The 9,972-nt window shown below is 37.0% G+C and overlaps 2 protein-coding genes across 2 annotated transcripts; one reads left to right on the forward strand and one right to left on the reverse strand.

Moving 5' to 3' along the window:
- Nucleotides 1-421: 421 nt before the first annotated feature.
- On the forward strand, nucleotides 422-2,617 carry mrps18c (mitochondrial ribosomal protein S18C). Its single transcript, XM_060890902.1, has 6 exons — nucleotides 422-553; nucleotides 1,679-1,734; nucleotides 1,808-1,891; nucleotides 1,988-2,045; nucleotides 2,125-2,184; nucleotides 2,486-2,617. Exons 1-6 carry the CDS (start codon nucleotides 481-483, stop codon nucleotides 2,560-2,562), a joined length of 408 nt encoding a protein of 135 aa, XP_060746885.1. The 5' UTR covers nucleotides 422-480; the 3' UTR covers nucleotides 2,563-2,617.
- A 1,877-nt stretch (nucleotides 2,618-4,494) lies between these two features.
- Nucleotides 4,495-9,214, reverse strand: abraxas1 (abraxas 1, BRCA1 A complex subunit). The gene is made up of 9 exons (XM_060891345.1): nucleotides 8,939-9,214; nucleotides 8,433-8,523; nucleotides 8,263-8,299; nucleotides 8,113-8,179; nucleotides 7,317-7,513; nucleotides 7,114-7,233; nucleotides 6,052-6,136; nucleotides 5,857-5,971; nucleotides 4,495-5,343 (listed from the first exon to the last, which is right to left on the reverse strand). Exons 1-9 carry the CDS (start codon nucleotides 9,023-9,025, stop codon nucleotides 4,955-4,957), a joined length of 1,188 nt encoding a protein of 395 aa, XP_060747328.1. The 5' UTR covers nucleotides 9,026-9,214; the 3' UTR covers nucleotides 4,495-4,954.
- Between the last annotated feature and the right edge of the window lie 758 nt (nucleotides 9,215-9,972).

Consider the following 9,972-nt stretch of genomic DNA (forward strand, 5'->3'; position numbering starts at 1 on the left):
TACAGACTTCCTACGTAAGATTTTTACTTGTAGAATATTAGTAAAAATCATATATACTTTTAATATGTATTGCATTATACTTCATCCTACAGTGTAATTATTAAATAAGTATTTATACATTCTCTGTTCCATATAGTCTTGATCGTGATTGGAAGGTACATGTCATGTAAGCATTGTACATTGTGTTTGATTCTTTCTGTGCATATGACAATAAACTCTTGAATGTAAATTCTATATAAAATAATTAAATAATTGAAGAAAGAAATGATGTACCATGAACCAAGAAAACACCGTATAATGATAATATTAATAAGAATAATAAGAAGTTTTTTTAAAGTTTTATTTCATAAAAGTAATCTCATCTAATCAATTTTAATTAAAGACACTAGATGGCGGTACTTGAATTAACTCGAGGCGTTTTCATCATGTTTACAGACGAGGAAGAAGTGTCATGGCGGCTCACTGATCCTGCACTGGAAGATGCTTGCCCTTTCACATTATCGAGTGTTTCAGGCAGCGCTGTCAAAACATGGAATCTTGTCAAACATTCCAGGTATTAAATATATTTATAACATTTTATTACTTAAGGAGTGGTATATATTCCTATTATAGGACTCCATCCGCCTGGCTAGCTGTCTTTCGTTCTAGTTCATGAGTCCTAAATGCCTCACTATTATAAGTGCATTATATAATTCTGCTCTCTCTCTCTCTCTCTCTCTCTCTCTCTCTCTCTCTCTCTCTCTCTCTCTCTCTCTCTCTCTCTCTATCTCTCTCTCTCTGTCTCTCTCTGTCTGTCTGTCTGTCTGTCTGTCTGTCTGTCTCTCTCTCTCTCTCTCTCTCTCTCTCTCTCTCTCTCTCTCTCTCTCTCTCTCTCTGTCTGTCTGTCTGTCTGTCTGTTTCTCTCTCTCTCTCCCTCTCTCTCTCCCTCTCTCTCTCTCTCTCTCTCTCTCTCTCTCTCTCTCTCTCCTATATAATATAATATAATATAATATAATATAATATAATATAATATAATATAATATAAGTTGTATGAGTTTCCCCCTTGTTTAAACCTTTTCATGCTGTTAATTCTGAACAGCCAGGACACTGAAATCGTCTGAAAAGACGCAGGCATGCCTCACCATTTGCTTTAGATATTTACTAATTAATAAAATAAATGATAATGAAATATCACTATCATTACATCAAATATCACTAACAGGGTTCAGATAATCTTCAATGCTTTCCAGTGTTATATCCGATTAAGGTCTGTACTACATTTCCAGCATTTGGCAGACACTTATTCAGAGCGACTTTTTCATTTCATTATCTCATTTTTATACAACTGAGCAATTGAGGTTTAAGGGCCTTGCACAGGGGCCCAGCAGTGGCAGCTTGGTGGACCTGGGATTCAAACTCACAACCTTATGATTGGTAGCCCAACACATTAACCACTAGGTCACCACGTACTAGAATACTCTATACTGTTTGAAGTTATTCTTCAGTTAGTTCTTTGTGTTAATTTGATGTAAATAAGCTTGTTTAGAGGTTTCTATATTAAACTATATAAAATCTGTCTCTTTTTACTAAATTTTTTTATGTATCATAATTAATTGACTCATTAATTAGCTCAGATATGTAACATTATTTTATATCATTGTCATATAAAATAATTACTATTTTTATCTCTAATTCACAGCAAAATGTTTCCAAAGTCTGTCCACCGTTCAACAAGAGAACAAATTAAATGATATGGTGAGTAATCTCTTTCTGTATATGTATAAATAAATCGCTTGGATCTAGTCATTAAGTATCTCTTTTCCTTTAGCCCATTAAAATGGAAAACCCATATAAACAACCACAGAAAGGCTGTATCCTGTGCAGCGTGACAGTGGATTATAAAAACATCCAGGTGAGTCGTATGAGGCTGAAAACAACGAATCTAAAACTACGATTTCCTTTACGCTCCAGTTGTGTCGAATGTAACACAAATACTTACTGTGTGCAGTTGCTGTCGCAGTTCATCTCACCACACACGGGCAGGATATACGGCCGGCACATCACAGGTGAAGCGTTACTGCCGTGTTCTGAATGCGTCCCTGTGTACTATTTAACGAGATTACGGTTTTAATGTATCTCTTGCAGGTTTGTGTGGTCGCAAACAGAAAGAGGTGACAAAAGCCATCAAGAGAGCTCGCTCAATGGGTAACGCTAATCGCTGTTCCTTCCATTCCTTTTGATTCTGGAAACCTTTTATTCTTGTATGTTTGTAATATTTTTAATTGAACATAAATTGTAACCAGTTAAAAGTTTTAGATCTAAATGATGCTTTTTTTTTAAACTGCATATTGAGAATCAAAGAGATAGAGAGAGAGAGCGATAGATACAGGAATGGAACCATCTGAGCGATGCAATATTTTGCAGAATAAAACATTCAACGGAAGGTTTTTATTGAACGCTAGAAGATCTCATTAAAAGTTAGTAATCGTTTTTGTCTGTTCAACAGGTTTCATGTCAGTAACACTGAAAGATCCACAGTTTATCAAAGACCCCAACGTTTGTGACATCCGACACATGGAGTAGCAAGAGAACATCATAATTATGCTTTACTAATGAACCCAATAAAAACCTCAGTGTATTTTTGTTGTTTATTTGTTTTATTTTCTCTTATGGCAGTAATAAAAATCCAACAAGCTTTTAAGCTGCAAAGTAAATCATAATTATGCAATCACATTGTTAAAGTCTCCACAATTATACATTATCACCCATTGAGTGATATCAAATCCCTGCATTTATTACATTATAAATCGGTGAAAGACAACACACAAATAGTTTAACTGTAACTAGGGTTCACACAGATGCCTCATGATGACTCCATGGACTTTCAACCACTTTTTAAGCTGAATTTTTGCTTGTTTGTTGTCAGGGACTGTACACATATCTGCAAACTCCTGACCGAGGAGAAGAAAGCGTAGAGGAATTAGCGTAGCTGCTGTTCATAATATTAAACATAACTAGATAATAATGTGTATCTACTGGCACACACGATTGTAAGATGTATTACGTGTACGCCTAGCTAAAGAGATATACATGTCTTTAATCTACATTTAAACTGGGAGTGTGTGTCTGAGCCCTGAACCCAGTCAGGAAGTGATATACTGTAAATGCTGTGATTTTAGCAACATAAAATAAAAACCTGCCTGAACTGTGACAATCCCACTATGAAAGAAATGATCAAAATATCTCAGATAAAGTCTGAGTTGATTGGAGCAAATACAACGAGTTTGCAAAATGTCTTAATAATATTGTTTATTACTTCATTTACCCCCCTATTAATCATTTCAAAATATTTTATTTATTTAATTACTTATTTTTATTAAAGCCAGTATTCAATATACCAGCTTTGGGATAAATCAGCATTGCTTAAAGGTGGAGTGCACGATATTTAAAGGCCAATGTTGACATTTGAAATCATCAAACATGCCCCTAACCCAAATGGGTGTCACCCCTGTTTTGATAGCTCCGCCCCACACATACATACGCAACCCGGGCAACTATTATGGCGGAACCTGCTGGGGCAGCTGGCCAAGGGGATATTTTTATCAATAAATGAACTCGATGAGTAATACTATGTTAATACAAATGTGTTTTTGTAGTACTGTGTGTTGTACCGTGTAAGGTTTAGCTCCATTTCACGTGGTAGACGACGTTCAACACCTAGAACCCGAGGCAGAGGTAACGGCAGGTATCCGCCATGTCAATCTTTCAATAGCTTTCGGCTAATGTCAGACATGTGCACTGAACACTCTCTCCACCGCATATTGACAAGACACGCCCCTTTCTGCTCATTGGCTACATGTTTGTTTTGTTTGTCAGCCCGACTCTGAAGCATTTCTCAAACATCATGCACCCCACCTTTAAACTCCACCATAACGTTAGCATCCTCCAGTTCAGTTACAGGAGCAGTGTACGTTAAAATGAGGAGGCAGAGTGGGGGAGAAGCCACAGTGTTGTGTCGAGTTCTGACTGATTATGTTTTTCTCCAACAAGATATTTTTTGACTTTATATTGACTGACTTTTTATAAATCAGGTATTTTTTAGGCACCATTAAAAACAACAAACAAACAAACAAACAAAAAAAAAACACAAGGTTTTTCAATACTTACATTTCAAAAAAGCCAAATTAAAGCACCTTGTAGGGACCCTAACTTTCTTCAGGTGAAAGTTTTCAGAATAATGCATTAATTGCTGCTATTTTTGAAACCCTAGTCCATTTAGTCCATCTATTTATCCTCTGGTACCTCATTTACGTATTTTAGTAACTGGACATAAACATAAAACGTGTTTGTTTTGCTGTTATTTTTTAATTGACTAATAAACCTGTATACGCATGCACATCATTACACTACTTATAAATGCAACTCAATGGAAAAGACAAATACATAAATCGTATTCATTATGAATCAGGCAACATTTCAGTTGATCTTTAATAAAAAAAGAATAAGGGCACATGATTAAGTGTATTTCATTTAATTTATATATATACACCACAGGCTAAAAGTCAACAAACTAAACAGAACAAAAGACAGGTTTGAAAATTAGAATTTGAAAAAGTAAAATAAAAGTAAAAAAAAAAAAAAAGAGTTTTTTTTAATTCAGTAAATACCTTAAGAAAATATTTACAAACAATATTTTTTTATAGCTGCTACACCACAAGTGGTTTCAGGAAGTAGGAAGTGCCATGTTTTGAGGACATTCCATAACAGTGAATGTAGCTATAAAACAATAAATAGAATGACATTCTTTACTAATAAATGACTATAATGTTTGGCAAATTGCAGTGGTATAAAAGGAATAAAACCCTCATGGTTGTGCTGTTAAAGGAAAATAATCAACTACAGGGTGGTAACAGTGGCTCTGCTTCATCACACCAGACTGTCGGTTGTGTTTGATGTCTGTTATATAAACAAGTCTTTAAAACACCGGCGAGTTGCTTTGGTTTGGGCTGCTCACCTCCACCTCCGTGTCAGACCCACTTTGGGACAGCGGCTCGCTTAGCTCAGTGTCCACCTTTCTCTTTTTATCTGTCCGTGAAATGCCTGGGGACTGACATTTTCCCTTCAACCCATAGCCTGAGCTCATCTTCCTCTTTCTCGCAGCTTTACCACACTGTAGCAACAGAAGTGGCAGTTTGGTGGGAACGTTGATGCCGTGGTCCTCAGTGCAGGACAACTGCAGTACAGGCGAACCCTCGACACTCAGAGTTTGGCTGCGCAGAGACGGTGTGTTGGGGAAAAGTGCTTTCAGAGCTGCACACAGCAGGATGTTCTCCTTAGGTTCTTCAAGAGGAGAACTTTCTTTAGCTAAAACACAACAAAGTTCTGTGATGAGTTACTGGAGTTAAAAAGTACCTGCTAACATAATAATAATAATAATAATAATAATAATAATAATAATAATAAAAATCCTTATCATCATAATCTCAGTGACACGGCTTAGTTAATAAGATAATCTACACTGGAGCTGTATTATTTTTTTCTTTGAATTTTATTCTCCCACAGCGCTGTTGTATTCTGGATTCTGATTGGTCAGAAGGTGTTGATCATTTTCTACAACAGCAGCTCTGTCAGCAGTGTCAATGTGTTATTGCTTCAATAGAAGCAGCTTATTTACAGGGACAGGATGGTACAATCTGCACATAAATAGACATTTAAAAACGTGTAAGTAATGTTATGAAGCATTTTCTTTAAGGAGAGGTTAATAATTATCATGCCTGGAAGGAACATTTTTGGGCATGGGAAAGTCTTTAGGAAATGATAAGCTTATTTCGATATAATCCTCAAACCTAAGACACATAAAACTCTAGAAAGTTTCACCATCGTGGTCTTGCTGTTTTTTCCTCCGCTCTCTGATGGCTTCTGCGAGCTCAGCGATCTCGGCCTGGAGCTTCTCCACCCGCCGCTCGCTCCTCTCCACTCTCACACACGCACTCTGGAAAGAAACATCTCGCTGTTTAGGAGCAAGGCTGGGTGTACCGACTGAACAACAAAGAAAACCTTCCCAATAGTTACCTTCATTTCATCTAACAAAGTGTCGTTCATGTCGTTGACATTTTCCACCTCTCTGAGATTCTGCTCTGAGGAGAAGAATTTGGCTCTAAGTGAGAGAAAAAACAGTATAAACTGAAGGCACAGAAAGCAACCAGAAACAGAACCAGATCTTTGTTATGAGCTATGGCCAACCCTTGTCTCACTCTCATGTGTGATAACACAATTATTAACTAAATAAGGAGGATGAGGAGTCCAGGAAAGGAAAATAATCAACAAAGAGGCACAAGGTTACAATTACCACCATCAAAGTTCTTAAAACAGAACGTCCTGAAGTTTCATTCCTCCCTTACAACAGCAACTTCCCAAAGCAAACAATTTTTATCACATAAAAAGACACATCACATTGTTATTAGGGGCCAAGCAGTGATGTTATGTAGGCACTCTGTTGTTCTACCTTTTTTTATTATTCTTTGAGCTAAGATGTCTATGGCAGCCCATAATTTCTAAAAATAAAAAGGAGATGGAAATTCTGACCAAATTTAGCACTCCATTGAGACCCTTTCAATTCACCCTGTGATGACCTAAAATTTTAATTTTTCTTCATCTCATTTTTTTTTTTACTACTCCTCCTAAAAATGTTGTCCAATCATCACCGAGTAAGCTTCACAAACATAAAATTTTTTTTTGAATACTTCAAACGGTTGGCTAACAAACCTGACAGCAAAGCCGCCAAACAGAAAGTCATGCTGTATCTCTGTGATGACTTTGCGCACTGAGAGAAAACTTGGATGCCGTCTTCAAGCTTTGCAACAAATTTCTTAACCACGTACTGGATAAAATTGACTATAACAAGCCGATAACTGCCGTTATTGCTACTTCTCCAAGTCTTGACACCGATTTAAATGTGAGCAAAGCCACACTGCTGCCTGTTTGACCATCTAGATCTTTTCTCCTAGTCAGAAAATTCCACCATTGTTTGTGGTCAGAATCCCTTTTAAAGTTTTAGCTCCTGTGATTGTGAAACCTGGGCTCAGTTTAACCTGTATGAAGCACCAAAGAGACAATAATTAGATTTTAAAGTACCTGTGTTGTTTTATGGCTTGGCAGTGGCTCAGAGAAGGACAGGTAGCGGAGACTCTCCAGTAATCCTGCTGCTCCAGTGTTCCCAGGTTGCTGACTGAGACTGGAATACTACTGAACTGACTGAAGCACAAAAACATTAGACATATTGTAAGCTTGAAGTGTTCAGCTGTACAAATGGCAGTATTCAGTGGGGCTGTCCTGACCTGCCATTGCATATAAAAGCTGTGTACTCGAGGCGGTGTGTGGAGTGAGATGATGTAACCTCGTATGGTGCAAGCAGCAAGAAAACGAGTTCCTGGTACGGCAGCAGCTTCCTCAAATTATGATGGACCAACTGCTCTTTTAAAGTCATTTGTTGACTGGTGTTCCTCCTCTGGCGATACCAACCAATCACGTTCTCCTGCACTCAAAACAAGAGGGGAAACCTGTTAATGATGCCTTATTATAATAATCATGGAACATAATGAAAAGAATCATAATGAAAATGTACATCATCCCAAATCTGATTCTTTTCCTTTAACAACACACCCCAGAGTGGTTTATTTCCCTTAAACCACAGCAATTTGCCAATCATTACATTTGTTTATCTATTAAAGACTGTTTTTTAAAGACTGTTTATTTAATAAAGAATAGCATTCACCCTTTTAACATCATGTAGTGACACAACCATATACACTATTAGAATTAAATAAAACTAAAAATAGAAACAGAATTACACAGGCAAAGGGAATATATATATATATATATATATATATATATATATATATATATATAAATACAATGGAGATCAGAGGCAAAACAGTATGACAATAGAGAATAAGGTGCAGATGTGTGCATTTTATTGCACTATAATCAATATGTGTTGTGTAAACATCTAGCTGAAGTATTGGGTGTTGTGCAGAAAAGTCCAGAAAAAGTCCAAGGTCTAGTCCTATGTGTTGTCCTATTTGTGGATGTAGTGTATAAGTGTATAGAGAGGGCTCTGATAATGCTCGATACCTCTTTGAGATTGGATAGAACCTGCCTAATCTTTTCTTTGTCCACTTCACAGGTGTTGTTGTAAAAGCTAAAAGGAAAAAGAGCAATAATCATTACACAAATTAATCAAACAGCATTGATACAGATTAGTACTGAAAGGATTTGATGTACCTGTGTGTACTCCTGCATGTGATGTGCTTTTGAATATCTGAAAAATTAATAGAATTACTAAATTTAACCCATCTGTTGCTTTGTACCCTTTATCAGCTCCAAATGGACCATCATAGGATTTATACCTACTCGGCTCAGTGTATGAAGACAGGTGTGGTAAAATGACTTACTTATTGTGTGCACAAATTGTATGTGATCTGTCTGCGAGTCAGTGATTTTGCTCTTCTCCTCTCCGACACTCTCACCGAGTAATAATCCTTCCTGTATGACCCAGACAAAAAGAACAGACACTCAGCACTGACCAGTCTTTATCCCAGGACGCTTATTCACAACATACTCAAACTGAACAACCACAACATACTTCATACTGTTTTTTTTGGAAGAGTAATGATTTAGAATCCTGGTCTTGGGTATCATGTAGAAGAGTCCTCATGTCATCATGACTGAATCTTTGCTATTGTTCGTCTGGCTTGCTCAATACAGATCTAAATCTTCAATCATATTCTTGTAAAAGATGACAGAGCTTTGAGTCGACTCTGAACCGACTCTCTGTTATGGTAAGTCATGTGAACCATGACGTCTATTTAGGGTCCTGTGGCTTAAAATGAATCACCTGATTTTAACCATGATTATAATAAAATATTTTTTTAGTGTAATAACAGGGTTAGAAACTCACCACATCACGGTCACTGTTCAGATGCTGAAACATTAATGAACTTAAAACGAATCCGGATGTTCTCACAGTGGTGCTGTATTCCTCCATAACGACGCCTTATGCAGTATATTTCGGGTTTTGTCGTTTATAAAACCTAAAAAAAACACTAAGCGAATATCGACTAAACAACAGCTAACCGAGTGCAATATTCTCAGGACACAATTCTACTTCAGTCTTAGACATCTTCATAAACTTTTTAGTGTTAGAGCTACTGTCTCCGCTCAGATGAGGATTGTTGTTTACACTGATTCTGCTGTAGCGCCACCACGTGGCCTGGAGTAACATCTGTGTCTGTATCTTACACTACAAGCTATAGTGTGTGAGAATTACCATAAAAATTGCTTAAATTTATGAAAACTTTTAAATTCACTTGTTTTTATTTTTAATGGACAACAGCAAAAAGGATTAAAGCTTTAATTTTAAAAATATAAGAAAATCTGAATAGAGTAGAATAGAATAGAACTGGGCATAGAAGCCTTTATTATCGCCACATGTACATTACAGTACAGTGGAATTCTTTTCTTCACATACCCCAACTGAGGAGGTTGGGGTCAGAGTGCAGGGGCAGCTATGATACAACGCCCCTGGAGCAGGGAGGGTTGAGGGCCTTGCTCAAGGGCCCAGCAGTGGCAGCTTGTCTGTACTGGGCCTTGAACCCCGATTGGACCTCCGATCAACAACCCAGAGCCTTAAGCCCCAAAATACAAAAAATACAATCCCAATCAAACTCACACTTGTAGTAAACACAAAGTATACCCAAACAAACCAGCAAATTACAAATATAAATATCTGCTATACTGCTTTATAAAACTATTTGTTTGTTTGTTTAACATTTCATCATGTTCTAATTGAGGAATAAGACATGGCAGGTCATGCTGTTATAATTTATACCCGGGTTGTGGGACACTTGTGGGTTGATTATTTTCCTACAGCAAACACAACAAACCTGAATTACATTTCAGTTTTGTTTGGTTATTGCGTGACAAAAAAGCTCA

This window comes from Tachysurus vachellii, chromosome 17, assembly GCF_030014155.1.
Source record: "Tachysurus vachellii isolate PV-2020 chromosome 17, HZAU_Pvac_v1, whole genome shotgun sequence".
Classification (NCBI taxonomy): Eukaryota; Metazoa; Chordata; class Actinopteri; order Siluriformes; family Bagridae; genus Tachysurus; species Tachysurus vachellii.